The sequence below is a fragment of the Lactuca serriola genome, chromosome 4 (genome assembly GCF_051521515.1).
Source record: "Lactuca serriola cultivar US96UC23 chromosome 4, Lser_US96UC23_V15, whole genome shotgun sequence".
Classification (NCBI taxonomy): Eukaryota; Viridiplantae; Streptophyta; class Magnoliopsida; order Asterales; family Asteraceae; genus Lactuca; species Lactuca serriola.
Genome location: NC_136411.1, coordinates 105,065,075 through 105,083,341, shown reverse-complemented (window position 1 = coordinate 105,083,341; position 18,267 = coordinate 105,065,075). Strand labels below are relative to the sequence as shown.

General features: G+C 34.3%; 1 protein-coding gene across 1 annotated transcript; it reads right to left on the bottom strand.

Moving 5' to 3' along the window:
* Positions 1 to 269: 269 nt before the first annotated feature.
* LOC145102231 (BTB/POZ domain-containing protein At5g47800-like) lies at positions 270 to 4,674 on the bottom strand. Its single transcript, XM_079039609.1, has 7 exons — positions 4,255 to 4,674; positions 2,726 to 2,782; positions 2,500 to 2,602; positions 2,299 to 2,368; positions 1,783 to 2,172; positions 943 to 1,707; positions 270 to 836 (listed from the first exon to the last, which is right to left on the bottom strand). The coding sequence occupies exons 3-7, from the start codon at positions 2,556 to 2,558 to the stop codon at positions 357 to 359; spliced, it is 1,764 nt and encodes a 587-aa protein (XP_078895735.1). The 5' UTR covers positions 2,559 to 2,602; positions 2,726 to 2,782; positions 4,255 to 4,674; the 3' UTR covers positions 270 to 356.
* Positions 4,675 to 18,267: the final 13,593 nt, after the last annotated feature.

Sequence of the window (18,267 nt, the reverse complement as noted above, 5' to 3'; positions counted from 1 at the left end):
GAATCAGTTAGGGTTTCACTTGGGCGATTGTTCTTGAAAAAACCATATGAAAAGTCGAGTTTTTCAAAGCAAGAGTCATCGATTTCTTGATTAGCAGCCACCATTCAGAGAGGCTTCTGCGTTCAGTTGTGTAAATTTGTCTGGGAAAAGTCTTACGGCTGGGAAAGAAAAGGGCACAATCACCATGACCGAAAGTAACCACTTTTCAAGTGGTGATATGAGAATTCCGTGAATTCTTTTCCAGTGGGCAGTTGGGAGGGACACAAAAGTACAGTAACTAAAGATTACTTTCGGATATTAGAGAATTTACAATGTAAGGTAGTAATGAATTGATAAACAACACGAATGTCCATTTTCTACTTGCCTTTACGACGACCATGTTCTGATTTACTTCTTTGTATCTTTCCTTTTGTAAGATTTTGTTTACTAATTCCTTCCTCCATGATTTCATGAACATTTTTCCCCCTCGACATCTGTTCTGATTCTCGTTCAAGCTTTTGGCTTTTACTGCTAAGAGCACTTCGTCGTCTATCATCCTCTGCTTTATTAGACTGATCACCTGATCGCGCTTGTAAATTTCTCAGATGATCTCCTGTGTAGTATGTTATTTTTATGCCCTGAGGTTGTATTATATCATGTTTTCGACTTTCATGGCTTGTTGTTGTTGTTGCCTTTCCACCATGTTTCTCCTGTTCAAAGAAAAGAACTTGCACAACAGTTCTCAATGGAAGCCTCTCGTTTTTTACTGCATGTGCTCGTGCTTCTGCAGACAACTTATGGCAATCCAAAATGCTACACAAACGCTTCTTCTCTTCCTTGCTCATTTGGGGATGTTCCTGTTCATCATCATGATTTACATCCAGTTTTATATATAAAAAACATATTTATGTATCTAGCCAAAAGTTTTGAAATATGGTTTTTCTTCTTATACTACATATATACCTTTAGATAAATGTCGATTGCCTTGTAAAGATCATCATGTTCAGGTCGAGCAAATTCAGGTAACATATTGGCAAGAGACACTACTTTCTCTACTGACATGTTTGCATCTGTGGAGACAACTTGGAGATAAGAGTCTATGAGTTTTGCAATTTTTGAAATCAAAATCATTGATTGTTCTTCATCTCTAGAATATGATTTTCTCCATTGTGTGATAAAACCCTCCAAGACAGCCATTACCAAATCAATATCATAAGTTTGATGATGATCACCAGAAGAGTCATGATCATATAAAGGTAATAATAATAGCAAATCATTTGGCGTTGCCTCCTCTAACTGCAAGCTACATTTCCTAATAAGTTGCTTATGTATGGCTGAAGATGCCCCTAAAAGATTCACCATTCTAAGGAGTCTCAGTAGGAATCGAACTGAAACTGATCCTCTATCTTCTGGAATTAAGCTTACAATCATCTCAAGTTGTTTCTTTCTGTTTAAAGATTCTTCTTGTGTGATTTGAGAAGATGTTGATGTTTCAGGCTGATCAGATCTACCCCTTGTAACATCTGGAAGCCAATGACATGCATAAACATGCAAAGCTTCACCTATAAGCTTTGGTGGAATCATGTCTGTTGACCTTACAGTATTAATGACACATCTGAATAGGTCTATATTCAGGTCTGCTATGTCTTCTGTCCACCAATCTTTGGGTGCAGATTTGTGCTTCTTTTCTGCATATTCTGGTCTAGTATAAGTGTAGGACCATCTTACCTGTAAATTAGGGTTCTTCAGTTCCTTTTACTTCAAAGTTTCACTTTTATTAACTACTCGAGTTTCTTGAATTACCTTTGTTGTGGGTGTGAGTATTTTATCAACTACAGAATTGATGCACCTTCTGATAATTTCAAGATTCTCAGACCATTCATGAAACCTTTCTGTAGTCTGCAATGTGACAACAGAATCCTTCCACCCTTGAAGAATGCATGAAGTAAAGAAAAGCTCAAGCTTCGAGACAAAGTTTCCTTTCACAACAGATTCTGTCATCTGCAAGAAGTTTGCTGCACATACTGCTGCTACAAAGTTATGGGCACTGAGGTCAATCTTGATCCCATAACAAAACTTTGCACACAGCTCAAAAGATATTTCACCACCAGGAATATCATGAAGCTCCAGAGTAGTGTCTCCCTTCCCTGAGCAAAGTTGTTGCAGGAGGCCACACTTTTGAAGAAGTGGAAACTGCAATTAGTATAGTTATACTTATACCATGTACAATGGTCTATGTAATTACAGATATATATGTATATGTATATGTATGCATTCACAAATCTTAGTTTTTTTCTCAAGACTCAAGAGTTAACTTGCCTTATGGAGAAGATAAGTGATGTTGTTGATGCGAATGGTGAGATCAGTTTGTAAGTCAGAAACCATGGTTCTACAATTGATCAAGCATTGGTCACATACAGTAGTTAAGATGGATATATATATATATATATATATATATATATATATATATATATATATATATATATATATATATATATGTGAGGTTTTGTGATACAATACCTTGTGGCTTCGCCTGTATAGAATGTGTCTGGCCTTTTTCCAAGTCTCATGAACTTCATTTTCTGTATGAGTCTGATTTTAACTATGTAGATCCAGATATGATCTGCTTCATGATTAAAGAAAAAGAAACCATGAGATTTAGAGGAGAAAACATAAATGGGGAGCAACATGGAGCCTAGAAAGCAACTCACTATTAGGTTCAGATGGAAATAGGAAACACCATTACCTTGCCAAAGTCACTATCTTGGCCAGCAAGGAGTCCCATAATGTTGCCAATGTTTGCCTACAATTAGAGCCCTACCAGTTATTTTAATGGAAGAAATCTCTCAAAAAAAAGAAGGTATTAAATTAGATGATGATGATGATGATGATGATGCATGAAGAATGCTTTTATATTCTAATAGGTAAGTGAAAGGATAAGTAACAAAACATATCCCAAAAACCATGAACACGAAAATGATCAAAATACATAAGTAACAAAACCAAAAGAAAATGGGTTGAGACTAATTCAAACACAAACCCGATTAAATTACAACTATATATATATTACCTTGTGTTTTAGAAACAGGTAGCAAAAAAATAAAATAAAAAATGAAACAAGACGCGAATGCTGGTGTACTTTTCTAAGTCAGATACCACCTCTATATATAGTACAAAATCGTAAGCGTTTTCACAAATATACATAATGGCTACGGAGGTTATAATTACAAGATTGGTAACAGTTTGAAGGCTATGATTACATAAATCATAAAGAGTTGAGAATCTTTTGTGTTGTTAATCATATATGTCGGGAGTTACAAAATTAAATTTGTTAAAACATCAATGGCTCAACTTTTTGTTTGGAAGACGGGATAAAGATAAACTCTATTCGAGTGTCCATGCAAAATTTGAAGCCGATGGTATAGATATGTATTTAATTACCCATGGATGAGCTAGAAGATTAAATAGCATTTGAGAAGACAATGTGCATTTTCACCTAGTAAATTAATTAATTAGTGTAGTTTGGACTTTGGATGATTTTTTTTAACCAACTTGCGTAAATGCAGAAGGTTCACTGCCAATTCAAGAAAGAAATATGATAAAAGGAGGAGATGTTAGTGGCTTAGTGTGTGTAGGAGAGGTGGGAACAGCCCTTAGCACATATTGCTAGAGAACAAGAAGATTCCTTTATGTAGTGGTGTTTGCATGCTTAAAAATGACAGCTGATGTGAAGAAGAAACCACAGTGCAAATCTAATGGCAAAGTCGCAAGTGGGTTTTCCACATTTGGAAATGAACCCCACATTCACTCTTCACATTAACTCCCTCAACATGAAAACTAACTTTATCAATTTTGATTCCCAGATAATAATTATTGATTGCTTCCCGACTTTCTTATATAACACAAATTAAGTAGCATAACTGTAAATGGTTATACAACTTTTCAGATTCATAAAGAAAGCACTCAACTGATCCCATGAAGGCTCGCTCTACTGTTCTTTTCTTATTTGTCCTTGTGCTGTTGGCTTATATAAATGGAGCTTCTTTAGATAATTCTCACACTCTCAACTTTCATATAAATACATGATGAAAAGTAATTCATGATTGTGCATGGATTTTGGTTAGTTCTATGCGCAATAGCAATTAGCGATAGTTAGAAAGTCAACTAGATATATTAATCTATCATGTGACTTGATGAAAAAATTGATACTTAATTTGATAGCTACAATGTTTCAACTTTCAAAATAATAATAAAAACACTGAATATACCCTTCACCTGAAAATATTAAAGGATGTTGGTTGGTTGGTAGCAATCAAGCATGATCCATAAAGCTGCAAAGTAGTTTACCCATCAACATCCAAAGAAGCTCAAATAAACAATAATGGTACTGACGCAGCAGGAACACTTTCTTCACCACTAAATACAAGTTTACATATATGGCTGATGACACAATATAACCAGAAAGATTCAAGGTGATTCTTGCATGTAACGTTGAGATATGAGAGGGATGATGATTAAAGAAGAAAAAAGGGAAAAGGGTATTATAGCAAAAGCACATTCTTTGTCATGTGTTTGTGGTTTTCCGTAGAACACCATGACTGACACGTAAAATAAGGATATAGAATCAGAATCTGAACATGACTATTAGAGATGAATGGGTGTAGTCAAAAGGCTAATATAATATGCGCATGAAAGTAAGAAGAGAGAGGTAGGGATTGTACTATTCAATGGAAAAAAGAAATGGCAAAGTTGAATAGAGGTAGGCTTGGGACCATTAAACTAACAAGAAAAGATATTTGATATGTAAACTTCATCATGATTTTTCCCACTAGCTTTGGTATCTTCTTCTTCTTCTTCCTTAAGATGTAAATAGGTCACCAATGCCTCTTGACACCCGATGTCGGCCACTGTTGGATGACTTTATTCGCACAAGCAGCAAGATCGGTCATTGGAATATATAACACTAACAAATGAAATCAAAGTTAGCATATTCTTTGTAAAATTAAAGCAACCATTCTCTTTTTATGTATCAACTTTCAATCCAAGAGTTGGAGCTTTTTGCCATTAAAGTAATAGAATGGATAGAGAAGATTGAAAATCACGAGATGGCAGGTTAGATGATGATCATGATGACTACAAATGATGATGATGATTATAATATAATGCAGGTCATGATGGTTTTATAAATAGAGTTATTATGTTTGCACACCACTTCAATTCTCTCTCGTTTTTACAAATTCTCCCACATGGACACTCTTCATCTTATAGATTCAATGTACATCATTTGCACCGTCACAATACATGGATGATAAGAGAAAAGGATAAAGGTTTACAATCATATGATTGCATTACATGTGATCATTGCATCATAACAATATATGTATGATAATAAAATAATGATACGAATATGCAATTATATGATCGCTATTCATGAGAGGAATGAATGAAGTGAGAATGTTTGAGATTAAAGGTTTACACCGATGGACCAATATCATATAACTAAGGAAGACTTTCTTTGTGTTCAAGATAATGATGTTTTATTTTATTGTTGTTTTGGACATATGTGACGAATCACTCTATGATTCAGTTAAATACGAATTTGGACAATGATTTGGCATTAGAGTATGGGTTGAGTTTAAATTTTATCATTAGTGCAATCATTAAAGGATTTGCAATGTAGAGGTCATAATTGATGTTCTGAAGCTTAAATGGAAGATAAAGATGATTATCTCTAACAACTTATATAAGGGTTTTTTTTTTTTTTGAAAAATAACCACCGGTCCGGAAAGCCTTCATTCCGGAGCGTATTATGAATCGGGTAAATGGGCTTAATGATACTTTGGTTCCCTCTATATATAGCATGTCAAACAGCTTGTCAAGAACATCTATTTCGGACAATATTTCGGACTTTTCATCTCACGTTCCAGACTACTCCAAACTAGCAATATGTCTTCTTCTAACGGTGAAGAACAACATTTTTGGGTATGTGTCGGTTCTTTGTATGTTGACAAAACTGCAAATTTGGTCCCTGTGATTTGTCAAAAATTGTGGATGAGATCCAAAAAGATTTCAACTTGCACCATTAGTCCAAAATGAAAATTTTCTTGTGGATTTGGTCCCTTACAAATGTGAAAAGACTATCATACCCTTTTAATTTCTTTTTTATATTTTCTAATATTTATTTCTATATTTCTAGAATTAAGAAAAATAAAAAATCTCACCATATCTCTACCCCACCAGACTCGGACCCCCCCCTCCCCTTCTTCTTGATAAACCAGATTTTCTAGAAACCCAAAAATTTGAATGCAGACAAAGCAAATCAAAAACCCAAAACATGAAGCTTTTGAGAAAACCCTTCTAACTGTTAACAACTTTAACCCATGGAAGATGAAGTGATCGGTTGTTAAGATTTTGGAGCCTATTGCGATTTTGTGAAAACCCAGCAAATCGAAAATCAGATGTAGCAAAATCGAACTGCTCTGCTGCCTCCTGATTCGAACCTATTACGATTTTGGAGTTAATCCTAATTGCTACTCGATTTGGTGTGATACGCCCTATGATTTCTCTTTGTTCAATTCTCTTTGTGATGGCTAGATGTGCTTTCTAGTGAATTAGACAAATCCATTGTTTGATTTGGAGTTAATCCAGTCTAGGTTGTAAGTGGAGTGATAGGGTGGGTTAGGGTTCCGATTTTTATAAGGATATATTTCGTATGAGTGAATTCTGGGATTTCGAGAATCGAGTGCACCTCTTGATTTGTTCTTGACGCAGTTGTGAAATCAAGATTAAAATCAGGAAGAACTAAGAAAATCAAACCCACCATCACCATCACCATCGTTCATCAAAGGTAAAGAATTTGGTCGCCGGAGAGCCACACCACCACCAACATTATTCACCACCACCACCATTATTTAGACAGCCACCAAATATGTACGTTAGAGAGCCATAACACGACCATCATCGGCGATTTGGTTGTACTACAGAAAAATTAAAGCTTTTAAGGTAAGCTTTTGTTGGTTTTTTGACAGATCGATTCTTAATGTGTGTCGGTGTTTTTGATCAGGTTGTAGGTTGGAGGTGGCAGTCCCCGGTGGGGTTGTTTTTGTTTGGGTTTTCCAACGAAGAAATAGGGATGGAGGAATGGTGGGTTGCAATGAATCTTACACTCAATCTTCAAGTGGGTTTCTGTTTTTTGCAGGTTTTAAAGAAGAAGAAGAAGAAGAAGAAGAAGAAGAAGAAGAAGAGAGAGAGAGAGAGAGAGAGAGAGAGAGGATACGGTGGAGTGGGTGGGGTGTGTATTTTTCGTATTTGTATATTTCCTTTTATTTTGTAATTATAAAACATTAAAAATTGTAAAAATAATGTAAAAAAGAAATTAAAAGGGCAAAAACGTCCATTCAGGTTTTCCAGGGACCAAAACCATGGGAACATCTTAATTTTGGGACCAAAACCACGTAAAATTCTTGATTTTGGACCAACCATGCAAGTCGAAAACTTTTTGAACCGTATCCATAGTTTTTTGCAAACCACAGGGACCAAATTTGCAGTTTTGTCTTGTATGTTAATATGTGATTATCTGAAATTACATGTTAAAAATGTTTTACTAGTTTTTTATATAATTATATGTGACTATTTGGAATTAATTTGTTTTCCGATGCTTTTAGTGGTTGTTATTTCAATTGTATGATTATATGTGATTAATAGGACCACTAAAACCCTGAAAACCCGTTCTAAACAACTCCGAAACCCACATAACTAGTCTAGAATCTGTAGAACTAGTCCAAAGCAATGCCCATTATGGATCGTTGCCCAGTCCAAAATTCAGTCCGGGACACTGCCTCGATCCTGAAGTTTTCTGAAAAACTGACATTTTACCTTGTTTCATTTCATTGTAGCATGATGACACATATGAATTGGTTGTTACTACAACCTACAAACTATAATTGGGCAGGGAAATAATGCTTCGTTTACACACCCATGCATGTGCGACATTATTTAGGGCTTCGTCAGAGCCTTTACCATACAAGAATATGTAGTAAGGTTAAGTTAGTAATCCAAAGACTATGGTGATCCCAACCATACATAACACTCAAAAGGATAAAAGAATATTCTAAACGTCCTACCATAGACCCTTAAGTTTCTAAACCCTATCGACAACCTTACTAATAGCAAGCAACATGCTCAAGAATCACTAAACTAAAACAGGACCAACATCAACTAAAACATGCCATCCCTCAAGAGCACCAGAAGAAAATAAAAGACATTAAAACATAAATGAAGACATACCATCGATATCAGAAGATACTACACTCTCCTTCCTTTTGTAGAAATTTGAAAAACTCAAACCTTTGCCCTTGGAACATCTGCTATCCCCCGACGTTCATCAGTAATTGTAAAAATCATAGGTTATGGGGTCCGCACCACCCCTTCGGTTATTCTAGGGCAACCAATCTTATAGTCACCATGCTGATTGCAATGAAAGTAAACCTTCGACTCCAACACACAATCGAGATAGTGATGACGATTTTTTCCATATTTGAAACACTTAGACCCACGATCATTAATCTCATGTGTCCTCTCTGTAACGACCCAAATTTTTCAAAGAATTTTTTCATTTTAAAGTAGTCAACCATATTACATAAAACCTGAAGATCCCAATAATTGTTTCAAAACCACCAACATTACAACATTATTATTTTCAAAACATCATAGTGTCCCCCAAAACATATTGGAAAAGAGAGATCGAGTGCATGCTGCATCATCACGCCTTGCCTTTGCCCTTGGGCTCCGATGTACCCGAAACAAATCCACAAACGATAAGCTGAAAGCTTAGTGAGTCCCCCAGAGCATACCCCACACAAACCACATATTACATTAGCTATAAAGCTACCTCTACCACATATCACATGTCAATTAGCCATGAAGCTATCTCTACCATCAGCCACAAAGGCTGTCTCTACCATTAGCCATAAGGCCATCTCTACCATTAGCTATAAGGCTATCTCTACCATTAGCCATAAGACTATCTCTACCGTTAGCAAAAAAGGCTATCTCTACCACATATCATGCACACATACATATCACATCTCTACATAACAAGTAAACCAACTATCACAAAATGGGTTGGCCTTGGTGCCTTAAACCCATTGGTATGGTGAGAAAACTCAGCTTAAAAAGCTGAATCAACAACTGAATTCAGGCACGTCCTGTGCTGCTCTTCCCAAACTGTCTATAGTCAAACAGTAAATAACTCAGCAAAATCCCATAAATACCCCCAGGGTCAACCCTGGTCAAAGTCAAGGTCTATAGTCAAGGTCAACCATCCATATTAACCTTGACTCGTTGAGTACAATCGTTCACACGTCGGGTTCCCAACTTAACTCCTCGACTCGCCGAGTCACCCGAGGGACTTGTCGAGTTCCTTAATGTTCACAGTCATAAACCACCAACTGCATACCCTTGACCATAAACCCTTGGCCGTGAACCCTTGGCCGTGAACCCTTGGTTGTGAACCCTCTCGACTCGCCGAGTCACTTGCACGACTCGTCGAGACCCCTTAGTCCTTTATGTTTACGACCCTTTCCAGTGGGACTCAAGGTCCCAAACTTCAGATCTATACTCTACTAGTGTGGATTACACGTAAAGTTGCAAACTTTACGTTCATGCAAGGCCTCATATGGCCATAACACCAAAACTAACCTTCAACCAAGGTTTTCATGCATGGAGAGGGAACGAGCTTAATAAAAGGTGCAACTTTCTGATATTTGGGACCTAAGAAGGTCCAGATCTGGGACCGTATCCTTGTGATAGGTCCAGATCTAAGATTGCTTCCATTTCCTCAAAGTTGGTCACAATTCTCAAATAGAATCCATGCTTAAGATAACAGATTCATACCTCAATTCGATGCCCAAGACGAAGTAGAAGCTAGATCTAGAGTTTTCCCCTTGATACTTCTTCTTCAAGCTTGGAATTCCTTCCACAATCCTAAGGTTTAAGCTCCCAAATTTCTTACTTCACACACCCAAGTGTCTGAGGCCGTAAACGATCTATTTTCGTGATAAAGGAGGCCACAAGGGTTTATAATGATGTTTATATATGGGGCAAAACCCTAAAACTCGTGTTTTCTCTAAACAGCTCTGACTCGCCGAGTTAGTTTCGACCCACGTCCAAAATGTCTCGACTCTACTCGACAACTTGTTCTCCCAACTCGTCGAGTCCATGCATAAAACCTCCCCAACTTGGCAACTTTCCAACCAACACCCGAGGTGTTACACTCTCATGCTTGTTACAAGGACCGTGGTTTATTTGACTTTTTGTACTAGAATCGACACCTTTGAACCTCTTAGTGTCAGTGGTGTCTGATCCTGTACCTGCTCCCTCGTCCTTAATTGGACCTCCAATCTTATCTCTCGAGTCACACACTCGATCTTCACTGAAAATACCAACTCTTCCTTAATTAAATTGCATCATGAACCCCTCCTATGTCATGGTCTCCATATCATCCATAGTAACATATTGAGCGATCACATCCCAACAATTCTTTGTTGTATGACACAAAAGGTCCATAACAAACCAGATTTTTTTTTCCTTCGCATGGATAGAACTGGTGTGAAAGGCACCCTTTAACTCCTTAATCAGACAGATGCTAAGAATCTGATCCTTCTTCCCCATAAATGTGGAAGGCTGACATACTGCAAGGTCACAATAAGTAAAACCCTAACTCCCGACCGATCGAACCCATTGGTTGCCAAAGCAACCGTCATCCGCTTATCCATCAAAGCGAACAACTCTTCCACGAACCTACCAAACACCCATGAAAACTCTTCATGCACAACTCTTGAAACCGCAACGACCACCAACTTGTGTAGATCTGCATTGCTCAAACCCGAACCCGAACCTAAACCACCCTCTATTTGCCTATTCATAACCATACTACAGATATTTACAAAAATGTTATAATTAAGACATAGTGTTACCCCACACTATGTATACCCACCTACCAATCCATCAGTACCCTTGTGACACTTCTTTAGTCCAAGTATGTATCTTGTGCTTTTGGTAGTACATGACATACTACCTTCCACACCTATCAATACTTGCTCCAAGGATTGTAACAAGGTTCCTAAGTTTCCCCACACCACTACTAAATTTTCTATCAACATACACAGAGCAGGTAATAAGGCCGAATAAAAAATTCCTTGCTCCACTTACTCTCATATTGGATGAAGTCTCTTCTAATATTATCAAGTTACCTCATGAACGCGCAGTCGTATATAATATAGAATAAGGGGCTGTTTGATGTTTTAAATAATTATAATGATAGAATTATAACATTAAACAAATAAATTTTAAAAAATTAGTTAAAAATAACAACTATAAATAATATTAAACCATATATAATATTTAATTTTATTGATGTGTAACTCGCGAGTAGAAGTAATTCAAACGATTGAGATTATGACGTTATAATAGATTTATATATTATCATATAATTCAAAATAATCAATATATTCTATCAAATTAATATACGAATTATTATAGCAAATTTAACAACAAGGTTAGTGTTATATTTTAAAAAATATATATTTGTAAAGACTTCAACTATATAGGTGTTTCTGTGCATTACAATGTCAGTTCAAATATAAATTTCAGTTCCATTTAAAAAAACTAAAGAATATTTTGTAAATAGTTAAAAGTGATAAATTGTAGTGATAAAAACAAAAACTAAATTGTAATTTCAATTTAAATAAAATATTTCTTAAATATATTTTTATAATCGTTAAAAATTTCCAAATAAGTATCTTAAAATAACTTACAATAACAATAGTTAAAAACAACTATATATAAATGATTATATTGTTAGCTTTAAAATAAAAAAACAATGTTTGATGTTTTAAATAATTATAATGATAGAATTTAAAACATTAAGCAAATAAATTTTAAAAAATTAATTAACAATAAAAAACTATAAATAACATTAAATCATATATTATATTTAATTTTATTCATGTGTAACTCGCGGGTAGAAGTCATTCAAACGATTGAGATTATGAAGTTATAATAAATATATATATTATCATATAATTCAAAATAATCAATATATTATATCAATTTAGTATATACAAATTATTACATCAAATTTAACAAAACGTTATTGTTATAGTTAAAAATCATATATTTGTAAGACTTCAACTATATAGCGTTTCTGCGCAACGCGCGGGCATTCGCCTAGTTGTGTATGAGAGAGAAAGAGAGAGGTGGGCCTCTTATTTTTTTTAATTATTAAAATAAATAAATAATTATTAAATTTTGAAAAAAATGAATTTAAAACTAAAAAATAAATACACAAGGTTATTAAAGTCATTTCAGTTTACCGAAGGACCAAATCCACAATAAAACTAGCTCAAAATGACCATGAAGCCAAAAAAGTCGATGTTTGGAGTAACCCTCAGAAAAGATGCATACCACAGAGACCATTTTTGCAATTTTGTCTTTTATTTATTTATAATTTCCTAATTAGAAAAATAAACACCACCACCACCAACACTACCATTGAGCACCACCACCACTATTGTCGTCGACCGCCACCGTCGTAATATTGAAATTTTAATTTTTTTAGTTTCTAAAAGATTAGGTTTTATGCTTTGAAAGTTATTAAAAATAATTTTTTTAGCCTAAAACAAAGCAGTTTTTTAGCAAAAAAAATCAAAATTTAAGCTTATAAACCGGGGGAACGGGGGCGGGACCAGGGGCGATGGAAGTAACTGGGGGCGGGACAGGGGGCTATGTATACGGGGGATCCGGGGGCGGGGACGGGGCAACTATTTCCTCTCTCGTTTGGTCTCGTTGACATCCCTAGTGATGAGTGTTTGCTGATGAGGATGGGCGATGACAGAGGAGGAAGAAGAAGGTGGTTCCTGTTGGAAATTAGGTTTCTTTCTTGTACATGGGGGGAGTTAGAGCTAATCTTGAATGAAGGAATGGAAGATTTTCAGGAGAAGAGAGGAGTTGTTTGCAGATTTGGAATTGAGGATGGACAAATAGATGAATCGATGTATGTGTGTATGTGTGAGCGATCAAGCTCGTGGTCTGGGTTTTTCGAACTAATTTTATGTTTGAAGCTGAATGATCTAACAATGGTAAAGAGAAAATGGTGAAGAAGACATAGGGTTCATTTTTTGCACATGAGGTCACAAACCAGGAGAGAGAGAGAGAGAGAGAGAGAGAGAGAGAGAGAGAGAGAGAGAGAGAGAGATGTGGGCCTAAATTAATTATTTTTTTATTTAAATTAAATAGAAAAAACATAAAAAAAATATATCAGAAGAGCATTATAATCATTTCATTTTTACGAGAGACCAAATTTAGATACAAACATGGCCAAAAGGACCACGAAACCAAAAAAAAAATCGTGGTTTGGACTAAAACCCCAAAAAAATACATACCACGGAGACCATTTTTGCAGTTTTGTCTTTTAGTAATTTGTTCAAAACTAGGTGTATAACCCGTATATTATACAGGTTGATTAAATATTAAAATATAAACAATAAATATTTTTTAAAATAAAATTTTGAAATAAGAAACAAAGAAACGAAGTAGTTGCAATTTAATATATTATTTATGATGTTTAATACTTTACATATATATGTATACAAATATTATGTGGCTTTTTAATTTTAAAAATTGAAAAACTTAAGAATTGACATATAGATATTATTTATCAACTATAATAAATGAAGATTCATTTTGTTATGTGTTAATCTCTAATAACTTTTGACACTTGTCATTTTATTAAAATTTTGAAATAAATAATATTCAAATATCAATTTCTAGGTTTTTTCAATTTTTAAATTAAAATTCCATATAATATTTTTATATTTATATATGTAAAGTCTTAAATGTAATAAATATCATAGAAATTATGATTAATAGGTTTCTACTTTTCTTATTTCAAAATTTTATTTAAAAAAAATATTTAATATTTAATCTTTTGTTTAATAAACCTGTGTAACATACGGGTTTTACACATAGTTTTAAAAATATCACAAAATAACAAGTGTCAAAAAAATCATAAGAAATTAACATGTTACAAAATGGTTCTCATTTATTTATTTATTATAGTTGATAGTTGATTTATCATCATATTTTATGCATAAATAATTTTACACGTTAACTATTAATTCAGATCTTCAATAAGTGATTTTGTTTTTGTTTTGGTAATGTTTAAATGCTAAGATGTTATACTTTGTTTTTCGTTGCAAAATGTGGATTTGAATGGCATTTATCAGATAATGGATTGAAGGCCGTTAGTGTTCTAACAACGATGTGCATTTCGTAACACGTGTAACTTGCCACATCTCTCATCTTCTTGTTGCATCCACAATCAAATCCCTAATTTCACATTCAGCTCAACTTCACCAATGTCTCGCCTTCTTCCAATCAGACCAATCCTCATTATTGTTCTGCTTCTAGCTATAGCTGTTGTTGCCCACAGTGGTGGAGTTGATCACCATGGAGTTGCAGGTGGTGATGGCGGAAGCGGAAGCAAAACCCCGGTTGATGGTGGTTCGCCATTTCCGGTAGCTAATGGTGGTTCGCCCTTTTCGAGAAGTAACAGGGACAACAGCACTGGTGGTCTTAATAAGAGCGATGCATCTTCCTACTCCGTATCGTCTTCCTCTATTAAGCTCATTTGCCTCTTGGCCTATGCGTCATTTTCTTAATAAATTGCTTGCTTGATAGCTTCTTGTCTTCTTTCAGTTGATTTGAATCCTTGTGATATTGGTACAACTTGTCTATTTCTTATAATGTAATTAATTTGTTGATGTTATGGGTAACTTGGAACTGATATCTCTGAAAGTTTCAACTTTTAACGAACCTATGAAACTTTCAACGGACCTATTGTTCATTGTTATAATATGGAATTTAACAACGAACGTTTTATGAAAATCTTAACTCCTAATATCTGTCTTACTTGGGCAACTTCAATTCCGGTCGGCAGTCGGTCAAATCTTTGGGTGTTGAGCGGGATCAAGTTCAAATGGATGTTATATTCCTCCCTAATATTCTAAAACAGATTAAGTTGTCGCCAAGTTCAGGAAACAAGTTTTGTTTAGTCTATGTTCATAATCATATGTATCTGTGGTGCAACAAAAAAATGGTGAATCTATCTTCCAAGATTTGTCATCTACGGAAACTTTTCTTTAGTTCCACTGTTCCACAAAAACCATTATTTGTAAAAATATTGTTTTTGTTTTTGTTTTCTTTTAACACAAGTCATTTTTCCTTATATACTATTATGTTTTGAAAAACTCTTCATTTTTTGTAGAAATGTTGGATTTTTTTTTTATTAATGTCATAAAAACTATTATTTACATGGTCTTTTTTCGTTTTAACTCCAACTTTTACTTTGTCATTTATATACCATTCTATGTTTTTAAAATTTTCATTTTTCTCCGGTTGTATTTAGCCATAAATTTATTTGTTCCACATTTGCTAATAGTTTTGAGTAACTTTTTTATTTTAAGCATTTCGTCGTTCAACAACACATGCACTTTTAAAACATTATAGTTTATAATGAAAGAGGAAGATGCTCTGAAGGCAAGAGTCGAATCTACGACCTCTTTCCTTGAGAGATAAGACGTGTTAGTCGGTGAATCAATACCTCTATTCGTTTTAGCATAAAACGCTTCTTAAGTTGTGCCATACAATCGTAATTCGAGTCAACATTTACCTATTACTATAATTAGTATATTTAACAAACTACGATGGTCTAATAAAATTTAATTGAAAAGGCATGTCATAATAAAAATATATGAAAGTACAAAACTATAATAAAGAAAAATATACAATGTTATTTCTTACATTTAACTCTTAGAATTATATATGCTAGCTTATTGAAAGTTTTTATGAGGCATTACATACTACAGTAAAGGGGTTGAGTGCAATGGCGGACGCAACACATTTGAAGAGGGGTGTAACTCGTATACGAATGTGGAAAAAAAAGAGTGTTTATGTTCGTGGGTGTGGATAACGATGGAGGATATGAAGGACGTGATGCAGGGGCGGAACACGGGCATTGAAACTAAGGGGGCGACACAAACACTGTTAAAAACGGGTTATACAACATCGTTAAAATGAGTAAGATAACCTAGTTTTGCAACCGGGTTTTATAGTTATTCAGATTGAATAAATGATTTAGGTAGTCATAATAAATAATTAATAAGGGCTTTAGCCAAATTACCGGTGATTAAGTGGTCTATTATATTTTATGGATTCAATTATTTCCTCCAATGAATTTATATCAACACTTAATACAAGTAAAATAATCAAAATTATAACATAATAATCTTGTAAATAGTACAAAATTAACTAATAATTGATGAATATACAAAAGTTAACATGTAAGATATACATTAATACATCTCTAACAAATAAAACTATCTTAATTTTGATTTGAATTTTTCGTAATATGCATTTTTGTTATAATATTCTTTATTTATTTTTTTCACACATTCTAGAAAGGGAAAATGACTTATTAAGGTAACTAACTATTTCAATTGTCCATATATAGGTAATGTTCTTTTTTTTGTACACATTAAGGTAACTAGTTTGTTTTGTTTGTTCACATTTAGGTAATATGACCGGCTATCACCTGTTTTTGCTTATGTGGCATCCACCTGGCATATGATTTGAATACGTTGCACCTACGTGGCATGGTGCATATATGAGAAAATGACTTATTAAGGTAACTAACTATTTCAGTTGTCCATATATAGATAATGTTCTTTTTTTTGTACACATTAAGGTAACTAACTTGTTCTGTTTGTTCACATTTAGGTAATATGACCGGTTATCAACTGTTTTTGCTTATGTAGCATCCACCTGGCATATGACTTGAATACGTTGTACCTACGTGGCATGGTGCATATATTGTCTTCATTCGATTACACTATAACTGTGTCATACGATTCCACCCCTAATTCTAAACCCTAGATCGATCGACGATGACTTCTTCTTCCTCATCTTATTCTTCAAAATGATAAGATGAATTTCAAGCTGATCATCCATGTGATTGTGGTTTACCATCTCATGTGAAGATTTCAAGAACGCCTGCAACATATTCAACAATATTGATTTACAATCGAGTTTTGACAAACTCTAAATTTTCTTCCTGGGTTGTCAGGAGTTCTTGAAATCTTCACACGAGATGGTAAGCCACAATCACATGGATGATCAGCTTGAAATTCATCTTGTCGTTTTGAAGAATAAGATGAGGAAGAAGAACCAAAACAAGTCATATGCCAGTTGGATGCCATGTAGGTGCAACGTATTCAAGTCATATGCCAGATGGATGTCACATAAGCAAAAACAGTTGATAGCCGGTCATATTACCTAAATGTGAACAAACAGAATAAGTTAGTTACCTTAATGTGTACAAAAAAAAAGAACATTACCTATATATGGACAACTGAAATAGTTAGTTACCTTAATAAGTCATTTTCCCATATATGCACCATGCCACGTAGGTGCAACGTATTCAAGTCATATTCCAAGTGGATGCCACATAAGCAAAAACAGGTGATAGCCGGTCATATTACCTAAATGTGAACAAACAAAACAAGTTAGTTACCTTAATGTGTACAAAAAAAAGAACATTACCTATATATGGACAATTGAAATAGTTAGTTACCTTAACAAGTCATTTTCCCATTCTAGAAATTGACAAAGCAACAAATAATAATTAAAATTCTTGTAGGCTTTAAAGTTTTCTATTCCTGTAAAATGCAAGACTACTTATGCCTACCATTTCATATGTAATTAACCTTTTCAAAATATAATATTGTAGTGAAAGGGAGAAATATTTAATTATAAAAAAGAGTGAGAGACTAACACGATACAATTCCGGCAAACAAATGTCCGTCAAGTTCTCTGGTAACTGCATAGATCGCAATGTTTTAAAAACCAGTTTTTTAGTTGAACCGGTGTGATGACTGGTTCCCGGTTCAACCGGTTCGACCGTCGGGTTAACCGGTTTCTATAATTCTTATCGTTTTTACTATTTTCCTACACATACATACATATATAAATAAAAAATTTGACGTTTACAAGTTCAAACATTAAAAATACACATAAAAATAACTTGTAGATCAATCCAAATGTATTAAAATAACACATAATCATAAGTTTTACATCAATCCATATAAATCAAAAAGAAAATAAAGTATGATACCGAAATAAAATATAGTTTTAGATGAATAAAAACACATCAAAAAACTTTATTACATTTAC

Bases quoted from the DNA above. Each gene is read 5' to 3' on its own strand.
- LOC145102231 (XM_079039609.1), bottom strand. From the start codon at position 2,558: ATGAAGTTCATGAGACTTGGAAAAAGGCCAGACACATTCTATACAGGC. The intron at 2,173-2,298 runs GCAAGTTAACTC...TACTAATTGCAG, and splicing joins TCACTTATCTTCTCCATAAG to TTTCCACTTCTTCAAAAGTG. The intron at 837-942 runs GTATATATGTAG...GATGATGAACAG, and splicing joins CAATCGACATTTATCTAAAG to GAACATCCCCAAATGAGCAA.